At 49.0% G+C, this 24,595-nt stretch overlaps 1 protein-coding gene across 1 annotated transcript in view; it reads left to right on the top strand.

Annotated features, from left to right (window-relative positions):
- The window catches only part of TERT (telomerase reverse transcriptase), a 120,723-nt gene that overhangs the window by 91,057 nt on the left and 5,071 nt on the right, over positions 1-24,595 (top strand). The window contains exons 14-15 of the mRNA XM_065398258.1: positions 881-1,005; positions 8,144-8,281. Coding sequence (XP_065254330.1) covers positions 881-1,005; positions 8,144-8,281 — 263 coding nt within the window. The remainder of the gene's footprint in view (positions 1-880; positions 1,006-8,143; positions 8,282-24,595) is intronic.

Genomic DNA, 24,595 nt, shown 5'->3' with positions numbered 1-24,595 from the left:
CAAACAATTATGCATTTTAATACAACTGAATATAAACTTATACCTCTAGGAACAAAGAATGTAGGCCAGACTTTCAGGATGAGGGACTCTATCCTGCTGTAGCAGATGCTGCACTGGGACCACCTGAAAGCTGCCAGAACAGCTGTTGCTGGGAATGGAGAAGAGATTTGGCCTGAGTTCCTCACCACCATCCTTTAAGGAGCACCATGTGGGGCAGGAACTGGGCAACCTCTTCTTCTTTTCCCCCCACCCTGTAAATGTATGTCTGTTTTCTCCTCTCTTCCCCCCACTGTGACCCTCAGACCCAGTATCTGGTGCCAGCAGTTCATTCTTCCCTTTCCCCAAGAAACTAAGTGGGGCTCAAGTTTCCCACTGCCTTTCCAAGAAAGGTATACAAGAGAGCCAGACCACGCTCTTCCAACTACCACTCTAGATCTGGCACTGCATGGCTTGGGGTACTGGAGGAACGGTATCTTTCTCTCTGTGCTGTCATGGCAGTTTGAGTCAACTGGGTTGCTTGTTCTGACAGTCCCAAGACTGGAATATGTTTGAGCCAGGAGAAGAGTCATTTTCACAAGACTGTGATACTGAGTAGGGTGTCTTGAGAATTCACTTCCCCTTTTCACTGTCACACACCACAACCTTTGGTCCACCAGTCTGACCTTCAGCAAACACCTAAGAGAAGGGCCTTAAACAGAGCCTGGAGTAATGGGGAGTGTATAGTTTAGCTGCAATAGTCTAATAATGTTGATATTGGTAAAGAAGCTATTATTATACTTCTAAATATTGTGTAGTGCCCAGAGTCTCTGATCAATGTTTTTAATTTTTTTAAGATTATCACTCGAGATTTTAAAAGTTTAATAGACTCTTTTATTATTAGGTTCCATGCATGTGTTCTCCAGCTTCCCTTTAACCAGCAAGTTAGAAAAAACCCTTGCTTCTTCCTGAGGATCATTTCTGATACTGCATCATGCTGCTATTCTATTTTGAAAACCAAAAACACAGGTATGGCATATTAAGTGGTTATGAATACCATAAAATAAAGAGGAATTTTAAAGTTTTAAAAATACATGTGTGATGGGGTTCAGAAGTGCAATCCAGACCAGTGAGGGGTTGCCACTTGCCCGCAACCCTGGGTGCCTCACAGTGCTTTGCTGTTGTAGCTCACAACTAGCCTACTAGCGTGTAGGTCACACACTGAGCGTCTGTATGATAGACAGCCCTTGTTCAGCTGTTCTGACCTCAGTAGCCTGTCTACAGCACCACTCTGGCTTCTACCAGCCTTGGTTGCAACTAGCAAGATAAGCCAAACTCACTCATAGTTTGTTTACCTAATATGTAAAAATGGACCATTGTCTTTTCCTGATTGGGCTGGTCAGAGAATCAAATATACATTCCTTTGTCTAATGTTTATCAACAAGCTTGTTTATCAACTCCCCGATTTGCCTGGCCTGAACACATTTTAGTTATCCTTCAAAAATATGTCCATAACTCTTAATACCCACCACAGACATACATCACACAAGATTACTAATGATCAGTGAGTTGTTGATTTTCAAGCAATACCTCACAAGGCATATTTTGCACAAAGCTTATTACAGTAGTGTGTACAATGTGAATACAGGATGCTTAGGGTCATCCCAACCCCCTTACAAAGCTGCAGGAGGGTTAGCCACTGGCAGCAGGTTAGAACCCACTGTTCTCCAACATCTCAATATGTTTAATTACATCTGAAATGACCATCCTAAATCTATAGATTAAGGGGCACTTTCCCCCTCCTTAGCATCCATATTTCCCCCAGTGGTTGCTTCACACCCCCTGGGTCATCCAGCCCAGAGTTCTGTCTTCCCTGAAGGTTCTCAGTTCTCTGAGTCTGCCCTGCTCTCAGTGGAGTTCTGGCCCATAGTTATTTACCTAGCTGTGCCAGAGTTCCACTGCTCCTAGCAGATCATGGGCCACAGCACCATCTTACTGTGCCTCAGTTTTCCTCACCCAAAACAGTAAAAAGTTGTCACCCTTAGGACATGAAACCAGGTATTGTCCCCCTCAGAGTCTGCCCTGCGCCCAGCTGCGTTCTGATCCACCACCATCTCTCTGCACTCAGCAGTTTCTGGGCCACTGCACTGTCTAGCCTTGCCTCAGTTTCTCTGCTTTCAGTGGAGTTCTGGCCCACAACATTCCTAGCTGTGTCAGAGTCTTTAGCACATCAGCAGATCTTGGGCTACAGCACCTTTTCAGCTGTACCGCAGATACATTCAGCACTGACTCCGTTTTCCTGGTGAGGGTTTACTGCTTCAACCACTGAGTCTGGCTATGGCGGGCTTGTATCTGAGCCCTCAGGCTCAACCCGGTTACCTCAATACAGCGCAGTACAGCATTACAAACAACACATCAAGAAAAAACACTTACCACAGTCAGAATCCTGGAATAACTTTTAGAGCCCATAATGTCGAAGGCTACAGACAGAGTGATACGGTCCATCATACCCACATCTGGTTGTCTGCTAGCCTCCTATCAGGTACACTTTTATGTCCTTCCTCCTGGGTTCCATGAGCATGACATGCCACTCCTCTTCTGTCTGAGCTGCCTGTTTGTCTTTGTCAGCAAGCTTCTGTTGCTCCAGCTCTGCTTTCTGACTCAGACAACTGATCTCCAGATCTATCCGTCTCTCCTCCACTAGCAGCCTTTTCCACTCCAAACTCCACAGCTCTGTACGTCTCGCTATTGATACTGCTTCTGTTGGATCATCTGGGGAACCATCTGCTTGGTCTCCTGCATGTCCTGTAGGAGAAAAAGGGACCTTCATCCGGCTCCCGGTTTGCAGCAAATGCCCCATTCTGTCTCATGGTTTATGAGTGCAGCATGGCTACTCGCTCCATTTTCTTCTGAATCTGATCAGCTGCTGCGAGATCTCACTGTTTCTTGGTGAGCTCAGCATCTGCTTCTTTGCCCATCCTGCCTTTTCTGGTGCTTATTCATGTTTAGGCCTTTCTTTGACTGCTCCCAGCCTTTTCACTTGAGAATCACTTAAAACTATTTCACCAGTGCTTAAAGTGTAAACCTCAGTTATATTAGTAAGCTGTGTGTAAATCCTGCATAACTGTGGCACTGTGATGGGGTTCGGGTAGAGAGTGCATGCTTGTTGCTCACTATCGTTGTCCCAGGCAGAGAGCCACAGTAGCAAGGCATTGTGAGGCACTCAGGGTCATGGGGTAAGAGGTGACCCAACTCTTCTCTGGTCTGGATTGCACCCCAGAACATGACAACACCTCAGTGGCACAATAGCTGCAGTCACTGGTATGCTTATCTGTTGGACTGGCAGTGAATCATTCTCCCATTCCAGGGTAACTAGTATGAATGATCAAGCAGCATGTTCTAGCAGGAACAAAATGTTTACCTATCTAACGTATGTAGAGAGGAGGTATTCCCTTGTGGATAAAATAATGGAGATGTCACAGTTCACATTTTTAATAAACCGTGGAAGCATTGGCAACTGCAGCTTTGGGACTGATCAGAGACAATTGATAGACAATTGAGTCCCTTTCCTTCAGCCAATAAAACCACTGGAGATGGAACTAATTAACAGATTTTACTTTTAAATTCTCAGAAAATAAATTCAATAAGTGTTGGTGTAATGCAATCCCTGGGGTGCAGCCTAGGACTGTGAGACCACTGTGCCCCCTTATCTCTCTCCAGCCTGGGCTGCCTCTCACAATGCTTTGCTAGTGACAAGCAGCAAACCCCTCCAGGCGCTGTTATAACTCAGCACAACAGCATGTGGAGGCCCCCACCTAGCTAGATTGCATGAATGCTCCCAGAGTCACAAGACGAGCAGTGCAGATTTATTAATTGGTTCACCACTTCATCAATGGGAAGTGGATATACACCAGCCTTTGCAAACCTGAACAGATTACCAAAGACTTCAGGCAAACTCTCTGGTAAAGATAAACAGTTAAATTTATTGACTACAAAAGATAGATTTTAAGTGATTATAAGTGATAGGCAAAAAGTCAGGGTTAGTTACCAAAATAAAATAAAATAAAATAAAATAAAATATATAAGCACGCAGTCTAAACTCTCAACCCTATTAGACTGGGCAACATCTAGATTAAGCAGTTTTTCTCACCCCACTGGATATTGCAGTTCATAGTACACATATTTCACCCTGGAAACTTGGACCAGTCTCCTCTATTGGAGTCTTAAGTCTTCTCAGTGTCCTTGTTGCTTGCAGCATAGGTGGGGGCAGGAGAAAGGCCCAGCATGGGGCTCCTGTGTTCTGTTTTATACCCTCAGTCCCATGTGCTTGGAGAACACAAGTCCAGGCATGTCTGTTGGGCATTGCTGAGTCTCCAGGCAAGGATGAGCAGTTCCCCTGGTGTGGCCTCATGCAGGCAAGTAGTTGAGTTGTAGCTCCCTTACTGGACAATGGTTGTTGATGGGTTGTTTGACACCCCGCCAGGGTGTTGGTTGCTTTCCTTGCTGTTGTCTCTGAGCTAATATCTGGCTGATTCCCCCAACTTACACCATGTTTTAGTGACAACCATATAATACAATTCTCATAACTACATATGCATTAATGATATACATATATGGATAGAAAAAATTACTTTTATCAGATCATAACCTTTCCCCAGATATCTCACACGGCCTGCTCTATATGCAAGATCACAATTATATATAAATGAGGAATATGGGGGTTACAGGGTGCTCCCCTAAGGTACAGAATGTCACAGTTGGGTCCTCTCATCCTTCATTATGGAGTCATGATGAACTTCTGTATATGAATTAAAGGTACTTACAGTACATTTCCGCAGAGGTGGGTGAGTACAGTGGGTGACCTCAAATGTGGTGTTTACCACCTTTAACTTTATTTATATTTATAATATTCCATGTACTTAGAATGAAGGATTATTACAAATATTGTGGTATCTGCTTAAATGGCTACAATAAGTAAATGCAAGTTTTTGAGTGTGTTCACAGTATTATCTCAGGTTAATGATAAGGAAACTGAAGCACAGAGATGTTAATGAACTTGCCTAATGTCACAACAGAAATAATCATCAGAGTTCTGTACAAATCCAGGTTTCCTGACTCCCATTTCCATAGTCACTGGGGTCACTGCCTCTAATACACTTTTTTAAAAGTGTATCATATTATGTAGACCCTTTCATGCCTGTGGTTGCCAACAACCTTTTCTGGGCTGAGACTTGAGGGTATGTCTCAACTGCAGTCGAAGGGGTGATTGCAGCACGGGTTGGCATATCTGCACTAGCATTAAGCTAGCTAGCAAGGCTAAAAATAACAGTGAAAATGAGGTGGCACAGGTTTCAGCCTGGGCTGTACAAACATGCCAGGAATCTTGGGTATATACTCCCATTGCTAGCATGCACACGCTCCCCCCCACCCCCCAGCACTCTCTCTCACTGGAGGCATTCTTTCTTGTGTGTACATTTGTCTTTCTGTCCTTTCTCCACATAGGAAAGGACTATTGGGAGAGGGTTATTTTCCTGCCCCATGGGGAGGGCAGATGACACTGAGCTTGAGCTCTAGGCTGAGTGACTTAACTTGATCTACTCTCCGGCCAGGCACAGTAACAGAGTCCCAATCAACTGCTCACTCTGGTCTCTGCTGTAGCTTATGCTTGGGGTAGAGGATGGAGGGTGAGGAAACTGCAGGCTGCAAATGTGGGAAGTGGAGTTACACAGTGGCATCTTGGGACACTATGGGATGGGAAAAAGGAAGTATCTGAGAGAGGCAGTAGGATTTGAGGAGAGAATGCAGCAGGGAAAGGATTGGTTTATATTAGATACCAGGTAAGATTGATTATTTGTTCTTTGCTTGACATGTCTTCCTCCTGCCTCTTCCGTCACGCCTTCATTTTCTTATTTGGTTGCTTCTCCTCCCCTCATTTACTCTCTGGTGATGTCCCTTCGAGCACATTCCTTGGTCACCGCTCTCCCCGCTGCGGTTGAGCTCATACACTCTCATAACTTCTTATTGATGACACCCTCCTCTGCTGCTCCTCTTGGAGCCTCAAGTTGAAGCTTCCATTTGCTCCCATTTCTGTTACTGGGTGTTCAGCCACTAACTCAAACCCAACATATTAAAAATGAAATTTCTTGTCCTCCTCCTCCCATAAAAAACCCTCTCCTTTCCCTTCCTTTATTATTATTATCCTTCCCACCATCTTTCTGGTCATCCAGGATCACAATCTTTGTTATATTCAACTCTTCTCACTTCCTTTTCCATTTAGGCTGTTACTAAATCCTGCTGTTACTAATTCTTTTCTCATATTGTGAAAATCTGTCCCTTCACCTCCATCCCCATTCCCAAAACCTTGGTCCATGCTTTGATTATCTTTTGCCTTGGCTACTGTACCTTCTCCTTTCTAGCCTCCCAAAATCTCACCTTGTGTCTCCTCAAATCCTTTTGTCAGGATGCAGTCATCTGCATCCTCCTCCTCTGCAACTATTTCATTTTCCCTCCTTTGGTCCCTTCACTGGTTTCCCATCCTTAATATTAAATTCAGACTTCTTATTCAGGGCTGCACAGTACTGCTTCTACTGAAATCTTATATTTTGTTGTTACCTTCTTGTTATTTGCACAAGTATTATGCCATTCAGCTCTCTTTAATGCTGTTTTTGTCTTCTCCTTTCCATAAACAGCTATGCACCTTTTCTTATGCATCCCCCTATGCCTGGAACATCCTCATGCTCCTCTCTTCAGATCCTACCCCCATTAGCTTTCTGTTGCTGACTGCTACTCTGGCCATCATTCTACTATGCCTAAACTTAAATATATTAAATCTGCATATTTTAAAAGGTGTATATATAGGAAGTAATAGACTGCATATATAACAAGCAGCATATCTCCGGATCAGGCCCTTTGTTGTTCCTCATCCTCCAGTACCTCATTTTGTGTGTGGTATAGGTCTGACTTTTTTTTAAACTTTCTATAAAATAAGGGCAATACATATCTGTAGTACTATAGAAATAATATACACAAGGAATTGTGCAAAGAAGAAAAGTACAAGAGAAAATTAAATCCAGAAACTAATTATAGAGAGATTCTATAACCTATTACTGACTCTTTCATACATTCCTCCTTTGTCTTGTAGTAGTTCTTAATCTGGATTTTTCAAATTAATGAACATTTTACCAACATATCTTTTGCTCTAATTTACTCTGTTTCTGTGGCCTATAGAAGACAGTGTGATTCTTGAAACCTGCATGACATTTTTTCTAGTCAATCCCATAATAGTCACCTACAGTTTTTTTTTCCTATTTAGTAAAAGAGTTGACACTTTCATTTTTCATAAATTATTTCTTTACGTGTTCATTTTAACCAAGTATTATTTTCTATTAATTGTCCTCATGTAACATCACAACATAATCTCACACAATGGGTGAGAGATTCCGTGTTGTGCTTCTAAGAGGTGGAGCATAGAATTTGCAGTCCAGGGCCGAGGGGGATAAAATGGCTTTAAGACATCTTTGCACCTTCTTGATTCTGGGCTGCTAGCCTGCTTAGATAGTGTATGTAAGTTATAGAAGCCTCCCTGGACTGTCCTGTCTGTGATAACAGTGTGTGCTGTGGTCCTGCCCTACCACAGCCCTCCTGCCCCCATGCCAGAACTTGTGAGAAGGTCCTTGGAAGACAGCCTTACAGCTGTCTTCTGCAGAGTCTGTATCAGAGGAATTCTCTCTGAGATAGTTCGGAAGGAAGAAGATTCCATTTTGATCCTTTTACCTGGCATAAAAGATGTGGAGTAGGGATGAGAATCATACCCAATGTGATAATTTTTTTAACTTTCACTTACTAAAGATGCACATTTTTTGTTTGTGTTTTAACCTCTCCCATCCCCAGCAGTCAGGGCTTTTATTCATGAGTTATGGACAGGGAAATGATCTTGTGGTTAACTAGTTCCCAGTTTTACTGTACACTTCCTATGTGACTTGGGACTGAATGTCTCTGTGCCTCAGTTCCTCATCTGTTAAATGAGGGCACAACTTCCTTGCCCTCATGGGTTTTATAAGAAAAAATCCATTCAAGTTTGAAGTGCTCTGATTGGAGGGAGAGAGATTTGCTGCTCATCCTTGAATACTAATCAGCTTTAGGTAAAACTATGTTTGTTTCATTTCAGGGATTGCTTTAGGTACCAAAGGTGCTTCTGGGCTATTTCCTTCTGAAGCAGCAGAATGGCTTTGCTATCATGCTTTCATTATCAAACTGACAAACCACAAAGTTGTCTACAAGTGCCTTCTTAGGTTCCTAAAAATATGTAAGTACAGAGTAACGTTGAAAGTGAAACTTTTGAAATATAGATAATGTATTCAAATCTGCTTATGCACATGCAAACAAAAATGGTATAATTTTTCACCATTGCCTACAGCCCTGCTCTAGTTAAAGAAGTGTCATTTCTATTATGTGACACTTATTAAAGGTTTATGTAAACTAATTGTTTAACTTATATTAGCCAAATATGGGTATAGAAATTCTCTGCCTATTAAATGAGTTGCGATTTAAATGCTCTGATTACTACCCCAAAAATACATAACTGACGCTTAAAATATCCTCCAAGAACATAAACTCTTGGCAAAAGATTGACATTGGGAACCACTAGTTTTAACAGAAAATCATCATTGCGCCATTTATATTGTATATACTCAGCATGATTGCCATTGTCAAGGTTCTAGAGCTCTTCCATTCAGTTTTATTTTACTTATTTTCTCTTTTTTTTGCTTTTGTTTTAAACTTTTGTAATGTTCTAAACACAAGCATGTACAGAGGTGCACAAGATCTGTTCAGGTATAGAACCCAGGACTCCAATATAACAGGATCAAGGCTCATCCATTTCCCACAATCTTTCAGAAGAAACATGGCAAATTAGATGCTTCTGTAACCCACACTACCACATTGTGGCTCTGTCACACTGTAGCAGCTAGACCACTGCAAGAAAGATAGGATATAAAGCAAACCTTAATTTAAACAACTGTTTAACTGATTACACCTACCGCCTTTCTTAGGGTTCTTTTAATTTTGATTGCTTAACTACAGAAAAGGACTACAGAGTTAAATTTAGTTTTGTAGAATTTTATTAAATATCCTTAATGAAAGCAACTAATAGTATAGTATATGTGATACAGAAGGGCCAGAGGGTACCAGGAGAGTGATAGATGCGAGAGACATAAGCCCCAGGATGATCAGAGCCTTATTCCCTGTGGACTGAGGAGAGGTTACTACAAGTTAATTAGAGCACCCGGAGCCAATTAAGGCCCTGCCAGAGATCTAATAAAAACCTCTGATTCAGTCAGACAAGGAGGGGGGAAGGATAGCTGACTGTAGTTTGGAGGAGTACTGTTGTTAACCAGAGGATCACAGTACCAGAAAAGGCAGAGCAGAGGGACTCCCCAGGCACAGAGGACTGAGGGAAACCCTGCCCAAGGAGGGAGAGGGGAGGAAGCCCGCAAAGCTGAAGGGGCTGGGACCCCGAGTAGGGGACGGGCCCGGGTCCCTTCCTGCTCTCCTTCTCTGTTCCACCAGGGCACTAATAGAGCCCTTGATGCCCAAGAATAGGGGCAAGAGGTGGCGCCCTGACCCATCACACGAAAGGAGAGCACAGGACCTACCATAATAGTGCCAGCCATTTGCCACATGTGGTGTGAGGAGTGGGATTCCGTACTGTGAAGTTAATCCAGGGTGAGCCAAAACCATCCCGTCCCCAAGATGGTCGACATGGTCAAGGCACTAGTGCAAGCCACAGCGGCCCAACAGAAGGCTACCCTGATCCAAGCAGCTGCCCAACAGGAGGCGGTATGGCTGCAGCAGGAGACCAATCGCCTGCTGATGAGCCAGGACCGCACTGTGCTGCATGAAGTGGTGAACCAGGTGAAGGCCCTTATGGAGCTGAGCCGTGAGTGTGACGGGACACAGACTGTATGGGCCAGCAACTGCCTGCAGAAAATGATGCGGGAGGAAGATATGGAGGCATACCTCTTGGCCTTCGAGAGGGCAGCCCTGTGGGAGGGCTTGCCCCAAGATCAGTGGTCTGGCATCCTCACCCTGTTCCTGCGTGGGGAAGCCCAGGAGGCCTACTACGATATGGCCAGGGAGGCTGCAGCAGACTACCACAGCTGAAACCAGAAATCCTGGCCAGATCCGGATTAACGACGGCGTTGTGAACCCAGAGGTTCCATGAGTGGCAGTATAGTGAGGACAAGGCACCACGGTAGCAACTGTTTGACCTAATCCACCTGACCCGGAAGTGGCTGCATCCCGAGGCCCTCAGCTCTGAGAAAATGATGGATCTCCTGGTGCTGGACCGGTATATGAGGGGGCTATCCTCGGGCCTCCGAGCCTGGGTTGACCAGAATGACCCTTCCACCTATAATGAGTTAGTCACCCTCATAGAGAGACAGCTGGCAGCCCGTGAAGTGTTCCAGACCTCAGGAGATGAGGCACAATAGATCACAAAGCCAGTCCCAACCCCGAGGCCCCAGACTATCGAGAACTCCAGGAGAACTGTAACTGGAAGGAGGGGCACCGAGGAATGGCCTGAAGCCATGAAGGGACCTGAGGGCTTGCGGGGGAGAGGGTGCGGGCCGAATAGCCCAAGGCAGAGGGTGACAACCAGGGTAAGGTATCAATGTTATGAGTGTGGGGAATTGGGGCACATAGCAGCCCAGTGCCCCAGCAGGGAGGAGCCCATGCAGTGCAATCTGGGGGATCACAGGGAGCAATGTAGCCTAATCGGCCTGGTGGGGGTTGCAATGACCCCACATGGGTACACCTGTGGTTGGTAAAAATGAATGGCATTGAGACCACAGATTTGGTGGATTCTGGGAGTGCTGTCACGCTGGTCTCAGGGAAGTTAGTGGGGCAAGACCAACTGACCCAGGCCAAAAACACAGGAGTAATGTGTGTCCATGGCACCGTAAATTTCTACATCACAATCCCAGTGCGGATTGAGATCTAGGAGAATACTACCAAGGTGACCACAGGGTTGGTCCCCAGACTCCCCTACCCGGTCTTAATCAGGAGGGATTTCCAGGGTTTGAGAACCTACTCCCCCCAATAGAGCTAGGGGAGGGTAGTAATCCCCGGGCTGAGATCAAGGCACCCATGGATAGCCATGCCCCAATTTTTGCCAGACTTGCCCCAGAATTATTTTCAGCATCCGAAAGCCCTGGAAATCTAGGCAGGAAAGGAGGGCAAATAAAAGGTAAGGAACCAGGATTTTGGCAGGGAACCAGAAAGCCGCCCTGGTTAGTAGGCAAACTCGTCCGGGAGGCCAGGAGACAGCTCGGACCAGTGAGGATCCGGAGGCGGTCCCCAGCACCAGTAAGAGCAACTCAGGGGGCAGAATTGAAACCCATCCCATAAAATTAGGCCAGATTGGTCCCGCACACGAGAATTTCGGGAAGGACCAAGCCTATGACCCACTCTATGCAAACATGAGGGAGCAGATAGTGGAGGTAAACGGCATGCCCATAGAGGGGAAATCCAAAGGCCCAGGGCCATTCTATGTGGTCAAATGCAATCTGTTGCACTGTTGTAGCCCAGATATGGGGGGAAAAGATAGAGCAGCTCTTAGTACCACAGGGGGGAGGGATAGCTCAGTGGTTTGAGCATTGGCCTGCTAAACCCAGGGTTGTGAGTTCAATCCTTGAGGGGGCCACTTAGGGATCTGGGGCAAAATCAGAAGTTGGTCCTGCTAGTGAAGGCAGGGGGCTAGACTCAATGACATTTCAAGGTCCCTTCCAGTTCTAGGAGATAGGATATCTCCATTAATTTATTTATAAGCACACAAGGGCAGTGTTAGAGCTAACTCACAGCCATTTATTTGGGGGACACCCTAAGAGTAGATAAGACCCTGGATAAAGTCCTAAGGAGGTTTTACTGTCCAGGAGTACAGGCGGAAGTCCAGTGCTATTGTGCCTCCTGCCCAGGATGCCAGTTGCACAGCTCCCGACCTCATTTACAGGCCCCGTTGGTGCCCTTGCCTGTTATTGAAGTCCCTCTCAAAAGGATAGCCCTGGACCTAGTGGACCCGATAGAAAGGTCGGCCCGGGGCCACCGAAGCAAACTCTTCATCCTTGACTATGCCACACGGTGCCCAGAAGCCATTCCCCTAAGAAGCCCCAGGGCCAAGGCAATAACAAACGAAATGCTCCAGGTTTTCGCTAGAGTGGGCATCCCTAAGGAGATCCTGACTGACCAAGGGATTCCCTTCATGTGAAAATTAATGAGGGACTTATGTACCTTACTCTGCATCCAGGCCTTATGTACCTCAGTCTATCATCCTCAAACAGATGGTCTGGTCAAGTGATTTAATTGTACCTTCAAAAGCGTGATCCGGAAAGTGGTGGCTTGGGATCAAAATGACTGGGATACCCTTCTACTACCCTGATGTTTGCGATACGGGAGGTCCCCCAGGCGTCTATTGGATTCTCCACCTTCGAGCTACTATATAGAGGCTACCCACGCAGCATATTAGATATCACCAAGGAGGATTGGGATGAAGAGCCCAACCCAGCGAAGAATGTCATTGAGCACGTGGCACAGATGAGAGAGCGAGTAGCCCAAGTGACCCCCATAGTAGGAGAGCATTTAGAGAAAGCACAAGAGGCCCAGCGGACCTATTATAACTGCTAGGCGAAAGCATGAAGATTTCAGCCAGGAGAACAGGTGCTGGTGCTGGTATGGCCATATGAGATAGTGGAAGTCATTGGGGAGGTGGACTATAAGGTAAAGCAACCAAGACTGCCGAAGGCCCAAGCAGGTCTACCACGCTAACTTATTGAAACCCTGGCATGATCGGGAGACATGCCTGGTCACCCAGGGAGCTCCACCCCAGACAGATGGCCCACAAGGGTAGGTGAGGATATCCCCCGAACTAACCCCGGAACAATAACCAGAGATCATTGATATGATCCAGCAGAACCAAGACATGTTTTCCGTGCAGCCAGGCCATACGACAACGGTCCAACACCATAGCGTCACCTGCCCCGGAGCAAGGGTAACAATAAAACCATACCAAGTACTGGAGGCCAAAAGGGAAGAAATTAGGATGGAGGTGAGGAGGTTTTGTAACGACTTCCGGAAGTTGAATGAAATACCCCAATTTGATGCCTACCCAATACCATGCATCGATAAGCTAGTTGATCAGTTAGGCAAGGCCTGATATTTGACCACCCTGGGCTTCACCAAAGGCTATTGGCAAATTGCCCTGGCTGAGGACACCAAGGAGAAGACCGCCTTCTATACACCAACAGCCTCTTCCAATATACTGTCCTCACTTTTAGGGCCCCCGCAACATTCCAATGACTAATTTACAAATTACTATGACCCCACTCCAAGTATGCTGTTGCCTATTTAGACGACATAAACATCCATAGCCCTGACTGAGAGATGCACCTAGGAAAAGTAGAAGCGGTGCTAGATGCCCTTATACAGGCCAGCCTCAGCGCCAACCCTCCCAATTGCATGGGAGGGCTAGCCGAGGTATGTAGTAGAAAAGGGCTTGGTGAAACCCCAATGGAACAAAGTAGAGGCAATACAGGATTGGCCCCGACCGGTCCACAAAAAGCAAGTCAGAGCTTTCCTAGGGATAGTGGGGGACCCACCATAATAGCGCCGGCCATTTGCCACAGATATAAGACGACAAAAATAGCACTGGAATATGATTTGGTATAAACTAGAAAATTAGTTGATATAACCATTCAGGTTTTTAGAATCAAATAACACAACCAGAATAGAAAATAACACTTATATTCAATCACTATCTTGAGAGAATCATAGAATCATAGAATATCAGGGCTGGAAGGGACCTCAGGAGGTCATCTAGTCCACCCCCCTGCTCAAAGCAGGACTAATTCCCAACTAAATCATCCCAGCCAGGGCTTTGTCAAGCCGGGCCTTAAAACCTCCAAGGAAGGAGACTCCACCACCTCCCTAGGTAACGCATTCCAGTGCTTCACCACCCTCCTAGTGAAATAGTGTTTCCTAATATCCAACCTAGACCTCCCCCACTGCAACTTGAGACCATTGCTTCTTGTTCTGTCATCTGCCACCACTGAGAACAGCCGAGCTCCATCCTCTTTGGAACCCCCCTTCAGGTAGTTGAAGGCTGCTATCAAATCCCCCCTCATTCTTCTCTTCTGGAGACTAAACAATCCCAGTTCCCTCAGCCTCTCCTCATACGTCATGCGCTCCAGACCCCTAATCATTTTTGTTGCCCTCCGCTGGACTCTTTCCAATTTTTCCACATCCTTCTTGTAGTGTGGGGCCCAAAACTGGACACAGTACTCCAGATGAGGCCTCACCAATGTCGAATAAAGGGGAACGATCACGTCCCTCGATCTGCTGGCAATGCCCCTACTTATACAGCCCAAAATGCCGTTAGCCTTCTTGGCAACAAGAGCACACTGTTGACTCATATCCAGCTTCTCGTCCACTGTGACCCCTAGGTCCTTTTCTGCAGAACTGCTACCTAGCCATTCGGTCCCTAGTCTGTAGCTGTGCATGGGATTCTTCCGTCCTAAGTGCAGGACTCTGCACTTGTCCTTGTTGAACTTCATCAGGTTTCTTTTGGCCCAATCCTCTAATTTGTCTAGGTCCCTCTGTATCCGATCCCTACCCTCTAGTGTATCTACCACGCCTCCTAGTTTAGTGTCATCGGCAAACTTGCTGAGAGTGCAGTCCACACCATCCTCCAGATCATTAATAAAGATATTAAACAAAACCGGCCCCAGGACCGACCCTTGGGGCACTCCGCTTGAAACTGGCTGCCAACTAGACATGGAGCCATTGATCACTACCCGTCGAGCCCGACGATCTAGCCAGCTTTCTATCCACCTTACAGTCCATTCATCCAGCCCATACTTCTTTAACTTGGCAGCAAGAATACTGTGGGAGACCGTATCAAAAGCTTTGCTAAAGTCAAGGAATAACACATCCACTGCTTTCCCCTCATCCACAGAGCCAGTTATCTCATCATAGAAGGCAATTAGGTTAGTCAGGCACGACTTCCCCTTGGTGAATCCATGCTGACTGTTCCTGATCACTTTCCTCTCCTCTAAGTGTTTCATAATTGATTCCTTGAGGACCTGCTCCATGATTTTTCCAGGGACTGAGGTGAGGCTGACTGGCCTGTAGTTCCCCGGATCCTCCTCCTTCCCTTTTTTAAAGATGGGCACTACATTAGCCTTTTTCCAGTCATCCGGGACCTCCCCCGATCGCCATGAGTTTTCAAAAATAATGGCTAATGGCTCTGCAATCTCATCCGCCAACTCCTTTAGCACCCTCGGATGCAGCGCATCCGGCCCCATGGACTTGTGCACGTCCAGTTTTTCTAAATAGTCCCGAACCACTTCTTTCTCCACAGAGGGCTGGTCACCTTCTCCCCATATTGTGCTGCCCAGTGCAGCAGTCTGGGAGCTGACCTTGTTTGTGAAGACAGGGGCAAAAAAATCATTGAGTACATTAGCTTTTTCCACATCCTCGGTCACTAGGTTGCCTCCCTCATTCAGTAAGGGGCCCACACTTTCCTTGACTTTCTTCTTGTTGCTAACATACCTGAAGAAACCCTTCTTGTTACTCTTAACATCTCTTGCTAGCTGCAACTCCAAGTGTGATTTGGCCTTCCTGATTTCACTCCTGCATGCCTGAGCAGTATTTTTATACTCCTCCCTGGTCATTTGTCCAATCTTCCACTTCTTGTAAGCTTCTTTTTTGCGTTTAAGATCAGCAAGGATTTCACTGTTTAGCCAAGCTGGTCGCCTGCCATATTTACTATTCTTTCTACACATCGGGATGGTTTGTTCCTGCAACCGCAATAAGGATTCTTTAAAATACAGCCAGCTCTCCTGGACCCCTTTGCCCTTCATGTTATTTTCCCAGGGGATCCTGCCCATCTGTTCCCTGAGGGAGTCAAAGTCTGCTTTTCTGAAGTCCAGGGTCCGTATTCTGCTGCTCTCCTTTCTTCCTTGTGTCAGGATCCTGAACTCGACCATCTCATGGTCACTGCCTCCCAGGTTCCCATCCACTTTTGCTTCCCCTACTAATTCTTCCCTGTTTGTGAGCAGCAGGTCAAGAAAAGCTCTGCCCCTAGTTGGTTCCTCCAGCACTTGCACCAGGAAATTGTCCCCTACACTTTCCAAAAACTTCCTGGATTGTCTGTGCACTGCTGTATTGCTCTCCCAGCAGATATCAGGGTGATTAAAGTCTCCCATGAGAACCAGGGCCTGCGATCTAGCAACTTCTGCTAGTTGCCAGAAGAAAGCCTCGTCCACCTCATCCCCCTGGTCTGGTGGTCTCTAGCAGACTCCGACCACGACATCACCCTTGTTGCTCACACTTCTCAACTTTATCCAGAGACACTCAGGTTTTTCTGCAGTTTCATACCGGAGCTCTGAGCAGTCATACTCCTCTCTTACATACAACGCAACTCCCCCACCTTTTCTGCCCTGCCTGTCCTTCCTGAACAGTTTATATGCATCCATGATAGTACTCCAGTCATGTGAGTTATCCCACCAAGTCTCTGTTATTCCAATCGCATCATAGTTCCCTGACTGTGCCAGGACTTCCAGTTCTCCCTGCTTGTTTCCCAGGCTTCTTGCATTTGTGTATAGGCACTTAAGATAACTCACTGATCGTCCCTCTTTCTCAGTATGAGACAGGAGTCCTCCCCTCTTGCGCTCTCCTGCTTGTGCTTCCTCCCAGGATCCCATTTCCCCACTTACCTCAGGGCTTTGGTCTCCTTCCCCCGGTGAACCTAGTTTAAAGCCCTCCTCACTAGGTTAGCCTAAGCTGTGATGTCCCTCAAGAGGGAGAGTAAATGGGTTGCAGACTTAAACCCAATCCCAGAGTGTTCTTAGGACCCAGTAGGCAAGGCCTTTCTGGTGTAGCCTCGCTAGGTATATCGGGGAAAGAAGTCCTCTAGAGGTACTAGTGTCCCACCCCTTCCCACAGGTGGGGAATCACACCCAGCATGTCCCTCTGGGTAAGGCTCAGGGCAGTGAGAGATGGGCTGCTTCTCATCCCACTGAGATAACGTAGAGTGGGGTAAGGTCCCATTCTTCTTTGAGTGCTTGTTCACGTCCATTCCACATTAGGTGTGTGTGCGTCGCGTGCACGAGTGTCGGAAACTTTTTCCCTTAGCGGCTCCCATCAGGCTGGCGGGGCCCCTGCCAGAGTGGCGCCACTGCGCCGTGCATATATACCCCTGCTGGCCCGACCCCCTCCAGTTCCTTCTTACCATCCGTGACGGTGTTGGAACAACCTCTTGCTCTCGTAAGAGAAGCAATTCCCTTAGCCTTAGTGTTGCATAGCTGTTATCAGTTAGTTAGCGTTTCATTGTTGCTGAACTCTTAATAGATTAGGTGCTTGGAGGACTCTGGCACCCGCCCCGGGCAGCGGGGCATGCCGCAGGCCCACGGATTTAAGCCTATGTCACAAGCCTATGCCCGTTAGTGACCCCCACAACTCCTGTCTACGTTGCCTGGGGGAAGCTCACCAAACAGAGAGGTGCAAGATTTGTAAGGCCTTTAAGCCGAGAACAAAGAAAGAGAGAGATTTTCATTTAAGGTAGCTGTTGATGGAGGCCGCGCTGCAGCCACCGGGCCCGGAAGGCCCCAGCCTCCTCGGTGCGGAGCACCCCGGAGTCGTCAAGACACCCGGTACCAGCCAAGCATCATAAGCCATCGGCCTCGGAACACCAAAATAGGCCCCGGCACCACTCATCCTCCCCGGTGCGGTCCAAGGCAAAACCAAAGGAGGGGCGCGGACGCTTCCCGCAAAACAGACGGGCGCCATCTCAGGCCCCAGGCACCGGGAAGAGCGGAAAGGATGCTGCACCTACTCCGGCACCGGTGGCACCGGCTCCACAAGTCCCACCGAGTCCAGCTATGAGTGAGCTCAGTGCGGATGCAGGGCTCGAGGGCATGATAGATCAGCCCTCTACGCCTGACACCTTTGAGGCTGCAAAAGACCTCATCGGATTGTCGGCGGCGAGCCCCCTCCCGGCCAGGGAGAAGCCTCTGGCACCTGGACCCAGGGTGCCGTCGAGGGGAAAGCTGGCAATGGTGCGCCGTTCGAGGTCACCATCCCGGCACTGGTCCCGGTCGAGCTCTGAGTCCGTGGACTCCCAGCTACCCTTGACTCAGACGGAAGTCTCGGTACCGGAGACGAGTCAACGCACGGGGTTAGTGCAGGACACACGGCGCACCCCAGTGCCCCCCCAAGACCAGCACCAGCAGGAATCGAGCCGGGAGTCGCCGAAGGCGCCCAGAAGGCACCGGTCCCAGTTTCGGGAACACCGGCACCGGTCCCATTCCAGAGAGCAGTGGTACTGGTCCCAGTCCCGGTCAGCCAGAAGCTGATCATCAGCCTCCCGCCGGCACAGATCGACGGCACCGCCGTGGCCCTCGCGCTCGGCATCGCCGGAGTCCGGCGCCGACTCAGGCCAATACAGCTACCCGCAACAGGCCCTGGACAGCAGGGAACAACAAACTGGCTGGCTACCACAATGGGGACCGCCAGGACACTGGCCCTTCTAGACCCCGTGGGCCTACCACCAGCGTCAAGGTGCTCTCTCTAGGGCCAGCTATTCGTTACAGTGGTCCCGGTCCCTGCACCAACGCTCTCCTGTAAGGGAAGCTACGGTGTCCAAGTCGCCTGCAGCCTCGCCAAGCGAGAGACCGGCGAGCCCGGCACCGTACCCGGTGCTGTCCCAGGATCACCGGCCCCGGCTCGAGCCGGAAGCCCCTCCCCTGGGGGAGGAGGACCGGGGGGACCAGCAGGAGGAAGCTGAGCAGCTGCTAACTTCTTCGTCATCCCTGGATGAAGCAGTAGCAGGCACGGCGGTGTCAGGACCTCCGCCATTAGACCACAGGGCCCACCAAGAACTGCTTTGTAAGGTGGCCCATAACTTGGGGTTGCAAGCCGAGGAGATGGTTGAGCAGGAAGACCCCATGGTGGACATTCTGAGCCCAGAAGGTCCTTCCAGAATAGCGCTCCCGCTCATTAAGACCATTCAGTCTAATTACATGACTATGTGGCAGACCCCGGCATCCAGCGCACCAACGGCCAAAGGTGTGGAGCGCAAGTACTTTGCCCCGTCAAAAGGTTACGACTTCTTGTTCTGTCACCCGAGCCCATGCTCATTGGTAGTCTCGGCGGTGAACAAGAAAGAGCGCCATGGGCAACAAGCCCCGGCCCCCAAGGCCAAGGAAGCAAAACGCCTAGACCTGTTCGGCAGGAAGGTGTATTCGTCAGGGGCCTCCAGTTGAGGATTGCTAACCAACAGGCCATCCTCAACAGGCATAACTTCAACTCCTGGGTGGTGGTGGGGAAGTTTAAGGACAACCTCCCGCAGGGCTCCCAACAGGAGTTCACGGCCCTAGTGGAGGACGGCAAGGCCATAGCGAAAACCTCCCTCCAAGCATCCCTGGACTTGGCGGACGCAGCGGCCAGGACAATAGCATCAGGCGTGGTCATGAGGCGCTCAGCGTGGCTTCAGGAGTCAGGTTTGCCGCCTGAGGTCCAGAATTCGATATAGGACCTCCCATTCAAAGGGTCCAGACTTTTCTCGGACCAAACTGATTTGAAGCTACATAGCCTTAAGGACTCTAGAGCCACACTCAAGTCACTGGGTATGCATACCCCGGCGACTCAGAGGAAGCCCTTTAAGCCGCAACCTCCTCCCCAGCACCCGTACCAGCCTTGTCCTCGGCAGTAGCCTTACTGCAGGCGAGGCGGAGACAATAGGAGGCGGCGCAATAATAACAACAATTCTAATAGGCCAGGCCAGAACCAAGGCCAACATAAGCCTCAGCCGGGCTCTAAGCCAGGCTTTTGAAGGCGCGCTCGAGAACAGCGTACCAGATCATCCACCGGATCCATCCCTGTGTTTCCTCAACCGCCTGTCCCGCTTCTCCCGTGCGTGGTCCAGCATTACGTTGGACCGTTGGGTGTTGCGCACTGTGCGAAGCAGGTACATGCTACAGTTTTCCTCCCTGCCTACCCCACACAACCCTTCCCCGTCCCTCTTCAGGGACCCTTCTCACGAGCATCTCCTAGAAAAGGAGGTTCACTCGCTCCTAGAGGCAGGGGTGGTAAAGATAGTGCCCTTAGACCTAAGGGGGAAAGGGTTTTACTCCCACTACTTCCTCATCCCCAAGGCCAAGGGGGGCCTTCATCCCATCCTAGACCTGCGCGGGCTCAACAAGTTCCTGGTCAAGACCCGGTTCCACATGGTCTCTGGGTACCATCATCCCCTCCCTGGATCTGGGAGACTGGTATGCTGCCCTCGACATGAAGGACGCGTACTTTCATATCGCCATCCACCCAGCGCATCACCGATTTCTGCGCTTCACCGTGAACCAGGAACATTACCAGTTTTACCGTTTGGCCTTGCTGCGGCCCCATGGGTATTCACAAAATGCATGGCGGTGGTGGCAGCATGCTTGCAGAGACAGAGGATTCGAGTTTACCCTTACCTCGATGACTGGCTCCTGGTGGGTCGGTCCGAAGAAGAGGTTCGGACTCATGTACAGACGGCATTGAGTCTATTCCGTAAGCTGGGGCTCCTGGTCAATGTTCCCAAGTCCACTCTTGTCCCAACACAGAGAGTGGAGTTCATAGGGGCGGTCCTAGATGCGGTACAGGCAAGGGCGAGCCTCCCAGAATCATGATTCCTGGCCATCCAGCAGGCAGTGAGCTCCCTGTGCCAGTTCCCCACTACGACGGCCAGATGTTGCCTGCGACTGCTACATGTGGTCAAGCATGCCAGACTGAGACTCAGAACTCTGCAGGCTTGGCTCACCCGTGTATACCGCCCTGGTAGGGACCCCCTAGACTTGATGGTGACAGCCCCGGGGGACGTGCTGGACTCATCGAGGTGGTGGCAGTCCCAGACCGTAGTTTGCGAGGGCATCCCCTTTGCCGCACAACAGCCGGACTTGACGCTGGTAACAGATGCGTCAGACCTCGGATCGGGAGCTCACCTGGGGAACCTCAGAACTCAGGGCTTGTGGTCAGGGATGGAGCAATCGCTCCATATCAACGTGAAGGAGCTCAGGGCAGTTTGTTTAGCATGCCAGACCTTTCACACCACTCTGAGTGGTCACAGTGTGACAGTTCTGACAAGACAACACGACCGCCATGTTTTATATAAACAAGCAGGGCGGAGCCCATTCCTCCCCACTTTGCGACGAAGCTCTCCTCCTCTGGACCTTCTGCATAGCCCATGCCATTCACCTCGAGGCGGTGTATCTCCCGGGGGAGCAAAACGAGCTGGCGGACCACCTCAGCAGGTCCTACTGCATGCACGAGTGGACGCTCAAAACGGACATCGTGCTTTCGCTCTTCCGGAGGTGGGGGTTTCCCCGGGTGGACCTGTTCGCTACCAAGGACAACACCCAGTGCCCACATTTCTGCTCGTTCCAGGGTCGCAGCCCGGGCTCAATAGCCAACGCATTCGCGATCCAGTGGGGAAGGGAACTAAAATACGCTTTTCCCCCCAGCCCCCTAGTGCACAAGGTACTGCTCAAGGTGCGCAGGGACAGGACGTCGATCATTCTCATCGCCCCGGCATGGGCCCGCCAGCATTGGTTCACCACGCTCCTGGAGCTGTCGGTGGAGGCCCCGATAACCCTGCCCCTACACCAGGACCTCATTACACAGGACGGAGGGCGGCTTCTCCACCCCGACCTGCAATCACTGCATCTGACGGCATGGAAGCTACGTGGTTAAATGCTTTGGAGAGCCAGCTCTCCCTTCCTGTGCAGCAGGTTCTACTTGGTAGTAGGAAGCCCTCTACCAGGGCGACTTACTTGGCCAAGTGGAAGAGGTTCTCGTGCTGGTGCGGGTCACAACAGGTGCAACCGCTCCAGGCCCCGGTTCCGACCATTCTGGAATACCTTCTGCACCTTAAGCAACAAGGGCTGGCCCCATCCTCGATTCAGGTGCACCTGGCGGCTATTTCCACCTTTCACCCAGGGTTTTTAGGTAGCTCGGTTTTCTCCCACCCAATGGTGGGACGATTCCTCAAAGGTCTGGAAAGGGTGTTCCCTTACTCACGCCCCCCTGTTCCCCCATGGAATCTCAATTTAGTCCTTTCTAAGCTCATGGGGCCCCTGTTTGAGCCCGCGGCTACCTGCTCCCTTCTCCACCTTTCCTGTAAGGTGGCATTCCTGGTGGCGATCACCTCAGCCAGAAGGGTATCAGAGCTGAGGGCTCTCACCTCGGAGCCATCATACACTATGTTTCACAGAAACAAGGTGCAGCTCGGCCCACACCCTAAGTTCCTCCCACAGGTGGTCTCACAATTCCATCTGGGTCAGGACATTTGCCTGCCGGTGTTTTTTCCCAAACCCCATACGGACCCATATCACCACAGCCTGCACTCCCTAGATGTTTGCCAAGCATTGGCATTCTACTTGGAGCGCACCAAACCCTTTCGTAAGTCCACGCAGCTATTCATGGCCGTGGCTGAGAGGATGAGGGGCAGTCCGGTGTTGACACAGCGAATCTCGTCGTGGATTACGGACTGCATTTGGGCGTGTTATGACCTCGCTGGTGTCCCAGCTCCGGCGGTCACGGCCCACTCGACCAGAGCGCAGGCAGCTTCCATGGCCTTCCTGGCGCAGGTCCCAGTCCAGGAGATCTGCAGGGCGGCCACCTGGTCATCGATGCACACCTTTACGACCCACTATGCGGTCAACCAGCAGGCACGGGAGGACGCGGCAGTTGGCGGGGCGGTCCTCCGATTGATTGTTTCGTGATTCCTACCCTCCTCCAAAGGTAAGTTTGTGATTCACCTAATGTGGAATGGACGTGAACAAGCACTCGAAGAAGAAAGAACGGTTACTTACCTTTCGTAACTTGTTCTTCGAGATGTGTTGTTCACGTCCATTCCACCACCCACCCTACTACTCCTCTGTCGGAGTCGCCGGCAAGAAGGAACTGGAGGGGGTCGGGCCAACATGGCGCAGTGGCGCCGCTCTGGCGGGGGCCCCCCGGCCCGACGGGAGCCACTAAGGGGAAAAGTTTCCGACGCTCGTGCACACAATGCGCGCACACCTAATGTGTAATGGACGTGAACAACACATCTCGAAGAACAACAGTTACGAAAGGTAAGTAACCGTTCTTTTTACAATACTCCTTCCCTAATCCCAGGCATTATTAATCAAATAGTAACATTTCTGATTATTTCATTCCATGCTCAAGTGTCCTTATAAACACACTATTTGATTTCAGTTCCTATTATTTGCTTTCTCTTTCGGCACAGGTGATAGCATAAGCATACTTAACTACAAATATTAGCCTTATTTCTTCACTTGATCACTAAACTAAAATAAATCAATATGAATGCAACCCCTTTCCTGACCTAACAGGATTGCCGATAAGGTAAACTCTGACAATAAAGTATACAGTATTTTGCCCAAAGCTATATCACTTATAGTTGACTTCCATTTTATACATATAACTTCATTTAATCACAGTATCAGGTTCCATTAAGTTCCCTATTATCCGACACATCATATAATATCTTGATGTTTGATATCAATTTTTTAAATTAATTTATTCACAGATGGAAAAAAGGAAATTTCTTCAGCTGTACCAACAGTGCATTCTTGTGAAAGGCAGCAAAAACATTGTTTCCTCAGACCGTCTAAAGAAACTTTGCTCTTAGATCTTGAGTATTTTTCCCTCATCTCTCTGTCCTGTCTTTTCTCAGCTGCCTTGATGCCCAGGCAGTTCTCAAATAGTAATAACTCATAACTTTGGGGCCTTAGTTACTGCACCATATATAGAGGTTTATGATTCTGCTGCTGTTTCTGTGCTAAGACAGATGTTTCTTTATCTCAAGTGGCAGCATGTCATGCTTTTACATCCAGAGATCCTGGGTTCAGTCCCCATTTACCACCTGTACAACAGTCATGTTATTTTTGTGTGCTGTTTGTAATCACTGAAGCGCAATCTGATCCAAGAGCTAGGAATAGAAAAGGAATCCTGACACACAATTTTTGAGACAGCTGGGCAACTCCGTCATAATGTGTGTGTTGTGTCTCCCTGTGTGGGTTGGTCCACACAGAGGATAACATTGTGCTTTCCCCCTCATTCCTATAACAGAAGTGGAAGATGTTTCACTGATTCTGAAAGTTCCTGATCACCTAGTTGAGGGTGTGTGTGACGGATTCCCCAGGGTGCAACCGGAACTGGGGTACCTCTGAACTCTCTGTCTTACCAACCTGGGCTCCCTCTCACACTGTGATGCTGTGACAAGCTGCAAACCTCTCCAGGTACTGCACTTACACAGACATTCACAGGCAGGGACACACCCAGCTGCGTTACACAAAAGCTTTTCTAGCCATTCATAAACCAACAATAGAGACGCTCCAGCTAGTTCCCCAGAGCTCCCCAGCCTAGGACCCCAGAGCTGTACCGTCTTGCCCTGGTCAGAAACCTGACCGTGTGTTTATTACCCAGTCCATCTTTCCCTCAATGTGGAGAGGACATGTACCAGCTCTTGTCCCTGAGCAGATTTCCCATGCACCTCAAGCAAAATCCACTGTTTTAGGTCAACTATAAA

This window comes from Emys orbicularis, chromosome 2, assembly GCF_028017835.1.
Source record: "Emys orbicularis isolate rEmyOrb1 chromosome 2, rEmyOrb1.hap1, whole genome shotgun sequence".
Lineage (NCBI taxonomy): Eukaryota > Metazoa > Chordata > Testudines > Emydidae > Emys > Emys orbicularis.
Note: the sequence above shows the minus strand (reverse complement) of the source record. Positions and strands in the feature narration are given on the sequence as shown.